At 45.6% G+C, this 16,416-nt stretch overlaps 2 protein-coding genes across 2 annotated transcripts in view; one reads left to right on the forward strand and one right to left on the reverse strand.

The window, feature by feature from the left end:
* The window catches only part of LOC144697428 (uncharacterized), a 40,782-nt gene extending 29,428 nt beyond the window's left edge, over nucleotides 1–11,354 (forward strand). The window contains exon 2 of the mRNA XM_078569404.1: nucleotides 10,443–11,354. Within this exon, the coding sequence (XP_078425530.1) occupies nucleotides 10,443–11,069 (627 nt within the window). The 3' untranslated portion in view covers nucleotides 11,070–11,354. The remainder of the gene's footprint in view (nucleotides 1–10,442) is intronic.
* LOC144697035 (uncharacterized) lies at nucleotides 1,025–8,271 on the reverse strand. Its single transcript, XM_078568817.1, has 3 exons — nucleotides 8,209–8,271; nucleotides 5,445–5,528; nucleotides 1,025–2,633 (listed from the first exon to the last, which is right to left on the reverse strand). Exon 3 carries the CDS (start codon nucleotides 2,200–2,202, stop codon nucleotides 1,168–1,170), a length of 1,035 nt encoding a protein of 344 aa, XP_078424943.1. The 5' UTR covers nucleotides 2,203–2,633; nucleotides 5,445–5,528; nucleotides 8,209–8,271; the 3' UTR covers nucleotides 1,025–1,167.
* Nucleotides 11,355–16,416: the final 5,062 nt, after the last annotated feature.

Here is a 16,416-nt window from a genome sequence, read left to right on the forward strand (position 1 = left end):
AGTATGTCCAGTAGCTAAATTCAGAATGGATAATTTACTACCTCAAATTCTTGATGTGGTCATGAGATCTTAAGAAATCGGAGGAGTAGGCCATTCGGCCCATCACGCCTGCTCTGTCATTCGATAAGATCCTGGCTGATCTGACAGGTCTTCACTCCACTTTGGTTAAGTGAGTGGGCAACAGGGTTTTAGGGACTGTGGGAGGTTACAGTGTCCCTTTAATTGTTGAGTGATTACCTTGAGACAACACTGCCCCTTTAACTTGCAAAGCAACTCCCTCCTTAACAGCACTGTGTGCGTACCTACACAACATGGACTGCAGCGGTCGGATGTTGGATAAGCAGTTTGATAATTTAGTAACAGTGGAGGAATTGAGAGGGATGGTGGTGAGGTAGAGCTGGGTGTTGTCAGTGAAAACTAACACAGTGCATTTGTATGATGTCACCTAGTGACAGAGTGTAGATGAGAAATAGGAGGGACCAAGGATAGACCCTTGGGGGACACCAAATTCAAGGACTTTGGAGAGGAAAGGGAGGTTGTAGTTGGGGTGTTAGTTTGTAAGGAAGGTGGGGGGTCAAGTGTTTTTTTTCAGGAAGGGTGTGGATGGTGTATTTAAAGGTGAGAGGAACAAAACCAGAAGGGAGAGAGAACTATGAACAATAACAGCAACAGGAGGAAGATGGATAGTCAGCAGTTTGGTAGGAATAGAATCGAGGGACGAGGAGGTGGGTCTCATGGACAAGAGGAGCTCTGACAAGACATGAAGGGAGATAGGAGAGAAACTGGAGAAAGATGTGAGTTCAAGGCTTGGACAAGAGGGAAGTTTAGAGGCAGTTTGGCCCAGTGAGCTAGTGGAAGGGAGGGAAGCAGCAGAGGCAGCTGATCGGAGTGTCTCCATCTTGGTGACAAAGAATCTCCATGAGCTCCTCACAATTGTTATTGGAGATGAGGATGGAGGAGATGGGGAACAAATAGAACCAACCTGTGTTTGGGGTATTAAAAAGACACAACATACTCTGTGTTTAAAAGAAAGCTTGTTTATTTGACTTTTATGCAGAATTTTAACACCTATTACTGTGCTGGAGTTTATCAACATAAGCAGAAAAAGACTCCAATGAATATAGTTCAGTCCTGGATGTGATTAACAGCAAAATCCAACTCCAGCTATCACTTATGAACTCGCTGGTGTCTCAGTAGGATGGATGACTGAGAGAATGCCTTTCCACACTTGGAGCAGGTGAACGGCCTCTCCCCAGTGTGAATTCGCTGGTGTGTCAGCAGGTTGGATGACTGAGCAAATCCCTTCCCGCACTCAGTGCAGGTGAACGGCCTCACCCCAGTGTGAACTCGCTGGTGTACGGTGAGGTGAGATGATCGCCTGAACCCAGTCCCGCAGTGAGAGCACCTAAACGGTCTCTCATCAGTGTGAACACGTTGATGGCGCATCAGTTCCCTGGAACTTTTATAGCACTTCCCACAGTCTGGGCATTTAAAAGGTTTCTCGTCAGTGTGAACTTGCTGGTGTGTCAGCAGGTTGGATGAACGAGTGAATCCCTTCCCACACTCAGAGCAGGTGAACGGCCTCTCCCCAGTGTGAACTAGCTTGTGTGCCATGAATTGGGATGACTGAATGAATCTCTTCCCACATACGGAGCAGGTGAACGGCCTCTCCCCAGTGTGAATTCGCTCATGTACAGTGAGCTCAGATGATCGCCTGAACCCAATCCCACAGTGAGAACACTTGAATGGTCTCTCCTCAGTGTGAACACATTGATGGGACATCAATTCCCCAGAACTTTTATAACACTTCCCACAGTCTGGGCATTTAAAAGGTCTCTTCTCAGTGTGAACTCGCTGATGTCTCAGCAATTTAGATGACTGAGTGAATTCTTTCCCACATACAGAGCAGGTGAATGACCTCTCTCCAGAGTGAACTTGCTTGTGTTCCATGAGGTGGGATGTCTGAGTGAAACCCTTCCCACACTCTGAGCAGGTGAACGGGTTCTCCCCACTCTGAACTCGCTGGTGTACAGTGAGTTCAGATGATTTCCTGAACCCAGTCCCGCAGTGACAGCACCCAAACAGTCTCTCGTCAGTGCGAACACATTGATGGGACATCACTTCCCAGGAGCCTTTATAGCACTTCTCATAGTCTGGGCATTTAAAAAGACTCTCCTGAGTGTGAAGCCGTTTGTGTGTCATAAGGTGGGATGACTGAGTGAATCATTTCCCACATATGGAGCATCTGAACAAGCTCTCCTCAGTGTGAATTTGCCAGTGAGCCAACAGGTTGGATGACTGAGTGAATCCCGTATAACATAGAGAGCAGGTGAACGATCTCTCCCCAGTGTGACTGCATCAATGAGTTTCCAGCTTAGATGGGTAACTGAATCCCTCCTCACAGTCCCAACTTTTCCACGGTTCCTTCTCAGCGTACTTGAATTTGTAGGTCATGAGGCCAGGCGATGAGCTGAAGCATTCTCCACACAGAGAACATTTTCATCGGCTATGAACAATGCTTTTTCCTTCCATGTTCAAAATCCAATGATAATCAAGTTACCATTAACTGGGCGACTCCATCACATCCTGATGTGATGTTTTGTTTGAGTTTCTCGACTGCAAATCCTCCTTTTCTAACACCATGTGAAATTGATTTAAAACAGAAAAAAGAGATTGAGAAAGAATCCACAAAAACACAAGGACGAGTTGTGAAATTGAGCTGAACGAACCTGGGGCCAGCACCAGGAAAACTGCTGCGTTGTCATAAAAACCCAACTGGTTCAGTAATGGCCTTCAGGGGAGGCAACCTGCTACCCAGCCTGGACCTACACAAGACATTGCCCTCTATGGGAGGAGAGAGACAGACAGACAGACAGACAAATAGATAGAGAGAGAGGTAGGGGCAAAGGAGAGGGATTTTACATAAGTATATCAGAACTTTAAGAGCTTCCCAAATCCTCAACCTCCACCACCCAGAAGGACCAGGATAGCAGATGTATGTGAACATGATCACCTCCAAGTTCCTCTCCAACTCACACTATCTTGACTTTTCTGACATCCAGTATTGGGTGAACAGAAATTTCTACCAATTAAATATTCGGAAGATGAATCCCTGCTACAAACTTCACTCCTTATTCACTGACTCCAGCCCTCTGCCCAGCAACTGTCTGAGGCTGAACCAGACTGTTCACAACCTCATGTGCCATGTTTCACCCCAAACTGAGCTTCCAACAACATAACCACGTTATCACTAAGACTGCCTGTTTCCACCTCAGTAACATCGCCTGACTCCACCCTAGTCTCAGCTCATCTGCTGCTGAAACCCTCATCCATTCCTTTGTTACCTTTAGACTCAATTGTCCAAATACAGTCCAAGCCAACCTCCCACATTCACGCTCCCCATAATCTTGAGGTGATCCTTCAATCTGCTATTCCCACCAAGTCTTGTTCACTCATCAGCCCTGTGTTCACTGACTGACAAAAGTTGCTGTTTAAAAAGCACCAAAATTTTCAAATTTTCATTGTTGTTTTCAAATCCGTCCACGCCTGCGACCATCCCTATCACTGTAATCATATCCAGCCACATAAACCTCAAAGATCTCTGCATTCATCTAATTTCGGCCTCTTGAGCATTTCCGATTTTAATGGCTCCACCAACAGTCGTTGTCTTTCAGTTGCCGACACGCCAAGCCCTGGAATTTCCAGCTGAAACCTCTCCGCCTCTCTACCTCAATCTCCTCTTTTAAGATACTCCTTAAAACCCACCTCTTTGACCAAGATTTTGGTCACCTTCCCTAACATCCCCTTATATGGCTTGATGCTTTTGTGCCTTGGAATGTTCTATTACATTAAAGGCGCTAAATAAATGCACATTATTAGTGTTGATTTGGACATAAACCAGCGTTCCTTCATCATCACTGGGTGTATAACCTGTAACTCCTCATCTAACAGCATTGTGGGAGCATCTTCACTCCACGGACTGCATCGGTTCAAGGAGGTCAAACAGCATCTTCTCCACAGGGGATTGGCAGGTAACTAGTGGTCTTGTTAAAGATGCCCTAACTCCAAGAATACATTTTAAAAATATGTACATGTGAAATAGATTAAAAACATCTACACAAATACTTGTTCCTGAAACAATATCCTGTTATGTTGTATGGACAGTGTCCGTTGTGTAACCTGATCTCCCCGAGAATCTACCTCCCTTGCCAATTTCACATCTGAAATTGTCGGGCCTGACTGGGTTCTAAGGTTCTCGAGGTTAAACCCAGCAGCTTCTGCTCCATCTCCACTCCAGCTCAAACTGATGTCAATACCTAAAGTGAATTGAAGCCACTGAAGAGAATAAAACTGCTGAGCAATCAGGAAAGGGTTGGGGAGTGGGACTTGTTGATTGTTCTTGCAGAGAGCCAGCACAGGAATAATGGGCTAAATGGCCTCCTTATGTATTGTAATCATTCCATGACTGCATGGAAAAGGCTCAACACTGGAGGCCAGGGAGCAACTTTTCCAACCAACACCCAACCCAATACAGATCACTTCTTAATTGGTCCATCTGTTTCTAGATTTGGTTATGCGACCAAAACCTGCAGTAAAACAAAAACAAAATACTGCAGCTGCTGGAAATTGGAAATAAAAGGAGCAAATGCTGGAAATACTCAGCAGGCCAGGCAGAGTTAATGTTTCGGGATGTGCAGAATGAATTACGTGGAATGAAAATGGAGCAAAATTTGACGGGAAATGTACACTCAGAGGTGGAGGAAAAATTATCTCTAGTGCAGGAAAACAATTCCTGACCATGGGAAGATAAAACTGGTAAATCAACAGTGAACACACTGGGGAGTGGCATAGTGGTAGTGTCACTGCAGTAGTAATCCAAAGGCCCAGGTTAATGCTCTGGGGTTCAAATCTCACCATGACAGATGGTGGAATGTGAATTCAATTCATAAAATCTGGAATTAAAAGCTAATCTCAATAATAGTGACCATGGTCATAAAAACCCATCTGGTTCATTCCACCGACCTTACCTGTTCTGGTCTACACGTGAGACCAGACCAACAGCAATGTGGTTGTCTCTTAACTGCCCTCTGAAATGGCCGACCAATTATGGATGGGCAACAAATGCTGGCTTTGCCAGCAACTCCATGAAAGAATAAATTGAAAAAGATTGGTGGGGGGTGGACACTGGTAGAAAACTTCATTTAGACAGAGTAGGTGTAAATAACAGTAAAAAACCAAACATAGTTAAAATACACCCATTATTAGCAGAATAAGTTAGACAATGGGGGAGGGCGCGGGGAGTGGCAGAGGTGAAACAGAACAATGGATCGACATGGATTCAGATCCACAGTAGAGGAGTCACACCAGCCTCAGAGACATGGAACCAGAGCACAGCACTAAAAGCCCTAAGTCTAAATTGTAGATGAATGCTCAATCATACTCACCTCTGAAATAATTTCACCGTTTTCAAATTTAAAATCTCCTACTGGAGCCTGCAGCTGGAAAGATGTCAGAAGCATTGGAAGCACCTGTAAAAGGAGATTACAAAAGTTATATGTGTCAGTCAAGGTAAGAAATTCAGAAGAGACAAACATTCTCTTGGTTTGAGTTTGCTGTGTGTGTATCCTTCCCTTCTAACCCTCTGTAAAATGAGATTCTAACATCCATCATTGTCAGTCCAGGATAGAAATTCACGACGTCTCTCCTCCTGGCCCAGAATTACTTAAGCAGGAACAAACTTGTATTGGAAGCAAGTCAGAGAAGGTTCTTGAGGTTGATTCCTGGAATGAGAGGGTTCGTCTTAGGAGGAAAGGTTGAGAAAGTTGGGACTATACTCTGAAACATCTAAAATTCTGAGGGCTCTTTACAGGGGAGATGCTGACAGGATGTGTCTCTCATTGGGGAATCTAGATGAGGGGCCACAGTTTGAAAATAAGACACCTCCCATTTAACACTGAGATGAGGAGAAATTTCTTCCCTCAGAGGGTCATTAGTCATTGGAATTCTCTTCTCCAGAAAGCAGTGGAGACTGAGTCATTGAATTAATTCAAGGATGAGTTAAGCAGATTTTACATCTACAATGGAGTCAAGGGTTATGGGGGCAGGCAGGAGAGTGGAGTTAAGGCAACAATCAGATCAACCATGACTTTATTGGATGGCAGAGCAGGCTCAATGGGCCGAATGGTCGACTCCTGCTCCTACTTCTGATGTTCTTAGGAAGGCCACGTGTGCCCTGCAGCACCTTACTGCTCCATAGATGCCGGCTGTCAACCTGGGCCTGTCATCAGCTCCTCTGTGCAGAGTGAGAATAGAATCAATGAGTCAACAATTTTCTCTCCTAGTTACTGGGACCCTGAAGCCCCGCCCAGTATCTGCATAACAAACATGGCCTCCTCTGGAGGTCCCCAGCCTCACAGATGCCAGGCTTCAGCTAATTCAATTCACTCCACGTGATATCAAGAAATGGCTGAAGATGCTGAATACTGCAAAGGCTGTGAGCCCTGACAACATTCCAGCAATAGTACTGAAGACTTGTGCTCCAGAACTTGCCGCGCCCCTAGCCAAGCTGTTCCAGTACAGCTACAACACTGACATCTACCCTGCCATGTGGAAACTTGCCTGGGTACGTCCTGTACACAAAAAGCAGGACAAATCCAACCCAGCCAATTACTGCCCCATCAGTCTACTCTCTATCATCAGTAAAGTAATGGTAGGGGTCATCAACAGTGCGATCAAGTGGCACTTGCTCAGCAATAACCTGCTCACTGATGTCCAGTTTGGGTCCCACCAGGGCCACTCAGCTCCTGACCTTATTACAGCCTTGGTTCAAACATGGACAAAAGACCTGAACTCCTGAAGTGAGGTGAGAGTGACTGCCATTGGCATCAAGATTGCATTTGACCAAGTGTGGCATCAAGGAGCCCTAGCAAAACTGGAGTCAATGGGAATCGGGGGAAAACTCTCCGCTGGTTGGAGTCATACCTAGCACAAAGGAAGATAGTTGTGGTTGTTGCAGGTCAGTCATTTCAGCTCCAGGACATCACTGCAGGAGTTCCTCAGGGTAGTGTCCTAGGCCCAACCATCTTCAGTTGCTTCATCAATGACCTTCCTTCCATCAAAAGGTGAGAAGTGGGAATGTTCGCTGATGATTGCACAATGTTCAGCCCCATTCGTCAATCCTCAGATACTGAAGCAGTCCAAGTCCAAATGCAGCAAGACCTGGACAATATCCAGGCTTGGGCTGACAAGTGGCAAATAACAATTGCACCACACAAGTGTCAGGCAATGACCATCTCCAGCAAGAAAGAATCCAACCATTGCCCCTTGATGTTCAATGGCATTACCATCACTGAATCTCCCACTATAAACATCCTGGGGGTTACCATTGACCAGAAACTGAACTGGACTTGCCAAATAAATACTGCGGCTACAAAAGCAGGTCAAAGGCTAGGAATCGTGCGACAAGTAACTCGCCTCCTGATTCCCCAACGTCTGTCCACCATCTACAAGGGACAAATCAGGAGCGTGATGGAATACTCCCCACTTGCCTGGGTAAGTGCAGCTCCCACAACAGTGAAGAAGCTGGATACCATTCAGGACAAAGCAGCCTGCTTTTTTGGCACCACATCCACAAACATTCACCCCCTCCACCACCGACGCACCATCTATAAAACGCACTACAGGAATTCACTAAGGCTCCGTCAACAGCACCTTCCAAACCCATGACCACTACCATATAGAAGGGGAAGAGCAGCAGATAGATGGGAACATCACCACCTGGAAGTTCCCATCCAAGCCACTCACCACCCTGACTTGGAATTATATCCCGTTCCTTCACTGTCACTAGGTCAAAATCCTGGAACTCCCTCCCTAACAGCACTGTGGATGTACCTACACCACATGAATTGCAGCAGTTCAGGAAGGCAGCTCAACACCACCTTCTCAAGGGTAATTAGGGATGAACAGTAAATGCTGGTCCAGCCGGTGATTCCCACATCCCGTGAATGAATAAAACAAATGGCCGCCCTCGCGCTCCACTGAACCGAGGCCGTTAACCTGGGCCTGATCCAGGGGAATAAGACCTGGGCCTGCAAACACGGCACCTTCAGAGTCTGATTCAGGGATTGCGGCCTTCACAAGGTGTTTATGCAGCTTCCCCACCCGCGCCTCCCGGCTCCATTCCTCCCCTGCGGCCCAGCCACCTCTCACCCATTTCCTGAAACCGGTCCCGCACTCGGAGGGCCCTGAGCAAGGTGACACTGCGCATGCTCCAGAGACAGGCCAGCACTGCGCCTGCGCACTGGACACCTGTGGCCTGAATAGAGGACATTCCCATCCGCAAGGGATGTTGGGTAATAGCAGCGCCAATGAACCGTCGAAATGGCCTCCAAACTGTCCCTCCACCCTATTGACTGTAACCCTAATTAATTTTCCCCAATTTCCTCCTCTGAAGATGCGGACTCTATAGATCAGTTTCAGTCATCTATTGGCCGCCACAATATGTCACCCAGGTGTCTAAATCCTTATGCCAAAAGTCAACAAACCACTTCGTTAAGGGGGCGTCACAGTCGTATCCGGTGAAGACCCACATGGACTTTGTATCAGGCTCACCTCCTGCTCCGTATTGGCGGCCGCGGCTCCCACAAACCACCGCGGTGGGGAAATCGCTCTGTCCGCCGTGCAAGCGAACTAGCCGGGACTGCGCATGTGCGCGGTGAGAGGCGGGGCGCTGCGCATGAGCGGAGATGCGAGAGGTGCGCATGTGAGGAAATACGGCAGACTGCGCATGTACAGAGAGAGCTGGGGAACAGAAGAAAAGCCGAGCTCTGATTGATTGGAGGACCCAAACCCTTTCGGTCTTCCTGCTGTTCCCATTGGCCAATAGCTCAGGGTGTCTCGAGATCAAAGTCTCTCAGGTGACAAAAACAGAATTAGCTGGAAAAACTCAGCAGGTCTGGCAGCATCGCAGGTGAGTCGGGTTCAGGTTCCTCTCTGACGTCATGAGGAGAATTGACCAATGGAGAGTACTGGAGGACCGGAAGCTAACTGGTCCTCAGCCAATCAGAGCACGGAGTTGGTGCAAATGGCGATTTGATATCAACGACATGAAAACTTCTTCCTGTGTCCAACATCTGTGAGTAAAACAGTTTCTTTTCGTCCCCTTTCCATTTCTTTGTTGATTTTTGGTTTACTTATGTTCATTTTAGTTTGGTTGTTACAGTAAAAGTTTTTATAAAATGAAATCTTGCCCTCGGTGTTTCAGAATTTGTTTATTTTAAAGTGATCAGTCTCCATGAGGATCGTAACAACATCAATATGTCTAGCATTGTTATATTATACATATTAGACATATTATTTATGCTTCTATAATAAAGTGCATTTATTATTTCTTGTCTTGGTGTATAGTACTGTAGCTACACTATATATTTCCAATCATAGAGTCATTATGGCACAGAAAGCATCCAGTCAGCCACTTGAGTCCATGCCGACTCACTGTAGAGTAATCCTGTCAGCCCCAATACCTCTCTATATCCCCATTCCTCTGCAAATTTACTTCCTTCAAGTGCCCATCCAATTTTGTTTTGAAACCGTTCACCTTGGCATCCACCAGCCTCATAGGCAGCAAGTTCCACTCCCTGCTTAAATAAGGTTTAGTCCTCACATTCTCCCCTGTATGTCTAATCAATTAATGACGTCATGTATTTTGCACAAATTTTGAGTCCAGTAAAATCAATATATGAAATATATTAATGGCAAACAGCCTGCATGAAGATTTTCTTTTCTTTGTGCCCAGGGCAGAAAACGGTGAATTGGGAGGGTGTATATTTGGTACAACAGAGAGAGAATGGAGGGAGTGTGTGTGGGGAGGAGATTTACAGCTTCAGGGCAACAAGAGATGAAAGAATGATCCATAGAAGCAAGAATTGTCTGTTCAGTGTTGACTTTTGTAACTCCTTTTGCAGGATGTTAGAAGGGGAGTATCTACAGATAGAAATCTCAAACCAAACATATCATCAAGACCTGACGGAGCCACTCGATTCATCGGGACTTGAATTTCATTGACCATTGATTCTGGAAGGAGAAATGTTTGTCTGTTCTGTCTGCTTCAAAAGGTCTTAAACATCACTGTGAATGGAAAAGCATCGAGACACGCATGCACATACACACCCCTACGTGAGAGTTTCCAGTTCACTCACTGTGAAAGCAGCTTTACACAACCTGGGATAACAGCGGTGAGAGACCAAGCAATTGTTCTGTATGTGGACGAAGCTTGAACATCAAAACAGGGGAGACAAAAGGATACGTGCACGATGGAGAAACCGTGGAAATGTGGGGACTGTGGGAAGGGATTCCATTCCCCATCTGCGCTGGAGACGCACCGACGTGTTCACACTGGGGACCGGCCTTTCATCTGCCCTGAGTGTGGGAAGGGTTACACTCAGTTATCTGGCCTGCTGCAACACCAGCGAGTTCACACTGGGGAGTGTCCATTCACCTGCTCTGTGTGTGGGATGGACTTTACTCAGTTATCCAGCCTGCAGACGCATAATCGTGTTCACACTGGAGAGAAGCCGTTCACGTGCTCTGTGTGTGGTAAGGGCTTCCGTCATTCATCCAGCCTGCAGAAGCACCGGCGATTTCACACCAGGGAGAAGCCGTTCACCTGCTCCATCTGTGGGAAGGGATTCAGTCAGTCATCCAGCCTGCTGAGACACCATGGCAGTCACACCAATGAGAGACCTTTCAAATGCTCTGACTGTGGGGGTGGCTTTAAGAACTCTGAGGAACTAATGGCCCACCAGCGCATTCACACTGAGGAGAGACCGTTCAACTGCTCTCGCTGCACAAAGCGGTTTAGAACGTCATCCAGCCTGAGCAGACACCAGCGAATCCACACTGGGGACAAGCCATTCATCTGCTCAGTGTGTGGGAAGGGATTCACTCAGTCATCCACCTTAGTAACACACAAGCGAGTTCATACTGGGGAGAGGCCATTCACCTGCTCCGTGTGTGGGAAGGGATTCGCTCAGTCAACCCACCTGCTGACACACCAGAAAATTCACAAGTGATTACAGGGGTTGGATTCTGCTGTTATTGCTGCTGTTAATCACACCCAGGACTGAACCATGTTCATTCTGACAGTTGGTGAAGTGGGCGGGTTGGAGGCTTTCTTTCTGCTGGACTGGCCGGTCATTCAACTTTACTGATGGTCTTTGAGGCTGGGAGTGCAGATTTCCACTGCAATGATCCACAAAAGCTGATGAAGGACATTTATTTCATCCTGGGTAGTAAATAGTGTTTCGCCCACCACTACAGGTAGATCTAAAATAAATAAATTTGTCTCTGTTCCATTAACTGGTAAAAGTAGGGAAAATCCCAAGATATTCTACAAGTATATTAATGGGAAGAGGATAACCATTCAGGACCAAGGGATCAGTCTATGGTTGGAGCCAGAGGACATCGATAGAATGTTGAACGAATACCTCACATCCGTCTTCACCCAAGAGAATGAGGATGAAGGTATGGAATTCGGGGAGAGGGACTGCGAGGTTCTTGAGCAAATTGATATAGGGAGTGACAAGTTATTGGAGGTGTTGGCAGGCTTAAAAGTGGACAAATCTCCAGGTCCGGATGATTTGTGCCCCAGACTACTGAGGGAGGCAAGGGAGGAGATCGCAGGGGCTCTGACCCAAATTTTTAATTCCTCTCTGACTGTGGGGGAGGTGCTAGAGGACTAGAGAACAGCTAATTTGGATCTGCTATTTAAGAAGGGTTGTAGAAATAAGCAGGGGACTACAGACCAGTGAGTCTCACGTCAGTGGTAGGGAAACTATTGGAGAATATTCTGAAGGGGAGAATCTATCTCCACTTGGAGAGGCATGGTCTGATCAGGGATAGTCAGCATGGCTTTGTCAGAGGGAGGTCATGCCTAACAAACTTGATTGAATTTTTTAGAGGAGGTGACCAGGTGTGTAGATGAGGGTAGTGCGGTTGATGTAGTTTATATGGATTTCAGCAAAGCCTTTGACAAGGTCCCACATGGGCGACTTATAAAGAAGGCAAATGCACATGGGATACAGGGTAATTTGATCAGGTGGATTCAAAATTGGCTTAGTTGTCGGAGATAGAGTTTGATGACAGAAGGATGCTTTAGTGACTGGAAGCCAGTGTCCAGGGGCGCACCACAGGGATCTGTGCTCGGTCCCCTATTATTCGTCCCTATAGACGGGATGGTCAAATGGGCAGATCAGTGGCAGATAGAATTTAACCCTGAAAAGTGTGAGGTGATACACTTTGGAAGGAGTAATTTGACAAGGAAGTATTCAATGCACGGCATGACTCTAGGAAGTTCTGAGGAACAAAGGGACCTTGGCCTGTGTGTCCATAAATCTCTGAAGATGGAGGGGCATGTTAGTGGGGTGGTGAAAAAGGCATTTGGGACACTTGCCTTTATCAATCAAGGCATAGATTATAAAAGTAGGGAAGTCATGTTGGAGTTGTATAGAACCTTGGTGAGGCCACAGCTGGAGTACTGCAGTTCTTGTCACCACATTATAGGAAGGATGTGATTGCACTGGAGGGGGTGCAGAGGACATTCACCAGGATATTGCCTGGGATGAAACAGTTAAGTTATGAAGAGAGGTTGGATAGACTTGGGTTGTTTTCATTGGAGCAGAGAAGACAGAGGGGCGACCTGATCGAGGTGTACAAGATTATGAGAGGCATGGACAGGGTGGATAGGGAGCAGCTGTTCCACTTAGTTGCAGAGTCAGTCACGAGGGGACACAAATTCAAGGTGAGGGGCAGGAGGTTTAGGGGGGATGTGAGGAAAAACTTTTTTACCCAAAGGGTGGTGATGGCCTGGAATGCGCTGCCTGTGAGGGTGGTGGATGCGGGTTGCCTCACATCCTTTAAAAAGTACCCGGATGAGCACTTGGCACGTCATAACATTCAAGGCAATGGGCCAAATGCTTGTAAATGGGGTCAGGTAGGTCAGGTGTTTCTCCCGTGACGTTGCAGACTCGATGGGCCAAAGGGCCTCTTCTGCACTCTGATTCTGTGGTTCTGTGAACCTAACCTTGTTGTTAAAATTCCTCATCCCTGGAATCATTCTGGTAAATCTCCTCTATGCCCCCTCAGGGATCGTCACATCCTTCCTAAAGTGTGGTGACCAGCACTGGACTCAATACTCTAGTTGTGGCCTAACCAGAACTTTATAAAGGTTCAGCATAACTTCCCTGCTTTTGTTCTCAATACATCTATTCCTGAAGCCCAAAATCCCATTTACTTTGTTAATTCCTCTCTCACTCTGTCCTGCCACCTTCAATGATCACTGCACATGAACCCCCAGGTCCCTCTGTCCCTGCTCACTCTTTAGAACTGTGTCGTTAAGTCAATATTGCCTCTCCCTAATCCTTCTGCCAAAATGCATCACCTCATACTTCTCTGTTTTAAATTCCATCTGCCACTTCAAAGAATATTAAGGGGAGATTTAAGTGTTGAACTGAACATACAGAGAAGAGGAGACACTGCTTTCTTTAATATGTCACCAACAATCAAAGATGATCCCTCCCAACAAATGTATGTGAGGCTCATAGAGCACAGAAGGAGGACATTCAGCCCATCATGCTCATGCTGACTGTGCGAATACCTAGTTTCATAATTCATATGTTTTGGAAAATAACTTTCAGTTTGGGGATTGGAATTCTTTTAAATGTAGATAGATGGAAACGCTTGGTTGAGAAATTGGTAACCACAACTCTGATGTAACTCTTTTGAGTCAAAACAATAAACTAAATTAACAAAAACAAGGGAGAAATCAAGCACAGCCCCTAAGTCAGGTCAGCCGTAAAATCAAGGAAAAACTTTAAAGGAACCTTACAAACATCAAACTAAGATGTGATTAAAGGGGTCAACAAAACACCCCAGTCCCCGCGGTGCCCACCAGGCACGGAAGGCCTTGATGGTGCCGGCAGACACCGCGTGCTCCCTTTCCAGGGACATCCGGCCGCGAACGTAGCCGCGGAAGAGGGACAAACAATCGGGCGGGACTCCCCCGTCGATCGCCCGCTGCACAACTCTGATGTAAATGCACGTGAAACAAGCCTGCGTTAATTGCAGTCAAAAGGTAACATTTGTCGATTCAATAAGGTCAGTGTTGATTGTGAGAAAACTTGAACAATGAGTGACCCATCGTGACTTTTTATTGTTCACAGAAGGCAGTTTGCAGGCAGTTTGGTCACTTAGCAGGAAGTGTGGGCCCAGGAGCTGTGAACTAGCCGTGGGACTAGAAGCCTTGAGGGCCATTAGGAACTAGGGGTGTTCCTCATGTTTAAATCCCTCAGCAAGAAGGCAATAAAGCCCACGCTTGGACTGAGGAGTCCACAGTTTTGAGTCTTAAATAAAGTTGGAAGGTTGCTGAGCCAAAAGCCAATGGAAGGACCCCCATTAAACCTTGGAGGTTGGAGAATAGTTGGAACACTAAGGAGAATTAAAGTGAATTCTGGAGAGCTTTGACATTCCTTTGGGATGGTCCCAAGAACAAAAGTGAATGAACCTTCAAGATATCGTTAAGCATAAGAGAACTATTTGGGAGTCAAGGGGGAGTTAAAAAGTAGAACTGTGTTTACAGCATAAGTCTTTATAAACTATAGCGTTAAATTCATAGTACTGGCTTTTAATTTTCTTTTGTTTTATATATACAGTAAAGTTTTTTTGTTTAAAAACATGGAATCTTGTGGTGTAATTCTTCCAGTCAATCACTGGATGTTCGAATTTCTCTTCAAACATTAAAGGTCTCCACTGGGATCATAACAAGACTCACGAACAATATTTCAAAACAAATTGAAAAAGAAAAAAATATGGTTTTCCTTATTTTGTACAAAGCATTACGTTATAAGACACCCCTCTTCCGGGATCCCCAATAATTTCTTATTTCGAGCACTTCTTTTCATGAAACAAAGTGATAATTGATAACTAAAAATGGAACTAATTGTAGTCTGTTCCAAAGCAGGAGGGCTATCACCCAGCACAGAGGGTAATTTGGGATTTCTCCCATAGACCAATTGATAGGGACTATACCCTCCAACCATCTGAAGTGAATTCTTTACATGAATCGTCCATGCCAGTGCAGTTGTCAACTTGCATGTTTGGCTGATCAGCTAAGATTTTATGCAGCGTTTCATTGATAACCGTGTGATTCCTTCCACAGAGTCCATTGTGAAAGGACTTTCAACTGCGGTGCTCATGAACATAATGTTCACGTTTTCACGCACGTCTCTAAACTCATTAACAAGTTCCCCTCCATTATCAGTCAGAAACTTAATTGGTGCCCCAGGTCCAGTCCCTATCCATTTCCCATGATTTGGTCTGTAATCACCCTTTTGTCCTTGCCATGTATTGTTGGAGAAAGACCAAATCGAGTAACCATGTCTATAAGGTGTAGAATGAAAATATTTCTGTTTTTGTCCCATACCTTTAGATCCATTGGCAACTGCCTTGTGAAAGTCACATATCAAGGATAGGATGTGACGGCATATTCCTATACTTTTTACACATTTCACATTTTGCACTGACCTCTTCCATGAGCCTCGTATAGTCTTCATCAACCACCCCTGCATCTTTTAGCAGGATTTTTAACCTTTGACAAGAAGTGTGAGCAAATTGTCTGTATAGCTTTGAGACAATTTGCTTTTTTTTCTCTGGTTCTTATCACCTGATGCCATTAATCCTTCTCAAACACTCTGATTAGAAACATCAGGTGTTGTTAAGGGGTTATGATAATGTCCTGATTGAGTAGACTGCAGATCCACTGACTTTCCAAAAATAATTGCCTTGTCTTTCTCCATGTGCAGTTGCATTTGTGCCTTTTTCATGGAAGGTTTACTCAACAGTAAGGATATCTCACCAGAGATTACACCAGTCCTGATAAAGTGGCTGACTCCAGCTATTTTGTATGGAATCACCATTCTTTGGTAATAATGTGTTGACATCACCAAACTGAAACTATAAGAAATTTCATATTCCTTAATCTTGCATCAATCCTCACTATGAGGTGAATCAGGGTAACATCTTCACTAATCTGATCCACATACTGTCAAACTCTTTCGAGTTATCAACAGTCACAGATTGCAACTCTTTCGTGTACAATCACAGTTCTTTGTTTCCCGGAGTGGGACATGAACCCACAACCCTCTGATTCAAAGGCGAGGGTGCTATGAACTGAGCCACAGCTGACACCTCCCCACATACTGTCAAAGTGCAGCCACTATCTAACACAGTACAGCTGAATGAGTCTGTGACTAACATACTCATCACTGGACCAAAGCTCCTTGTGATGAGCACAATTCCTCCAAAGTGATCATTATCATCATTTTCAGCCTCAGAATTCTCAGTGTCATGTGACCCTGGTTTTCC

Source organism: Cetorhinus maximus, chromosome 23, assembly GCF_964194155.1.
Source record: "Cetorhinus maximus chromosome 23, sCetMax3.hap1.1, whole genome shotgun sequence".
Taxonomy (NCBI): domain Eukaryota; kingdom Metazoa; phylum Chordata; class Chondrichthyes; order Lamniformes; family Cetorhinidae; genus Cetorhinus; species Cetorhinus maximus.

Bases quoted from the DNA above. Each gene is read 5' to 3' on its own strand.
- LOC144697035 (XM_078568817.1), bottom strand. From the start codon at position 2,202: ATGACACACAAACGGCTTCACACTCAGGAGAGTCTTTTTAAATGCCCA.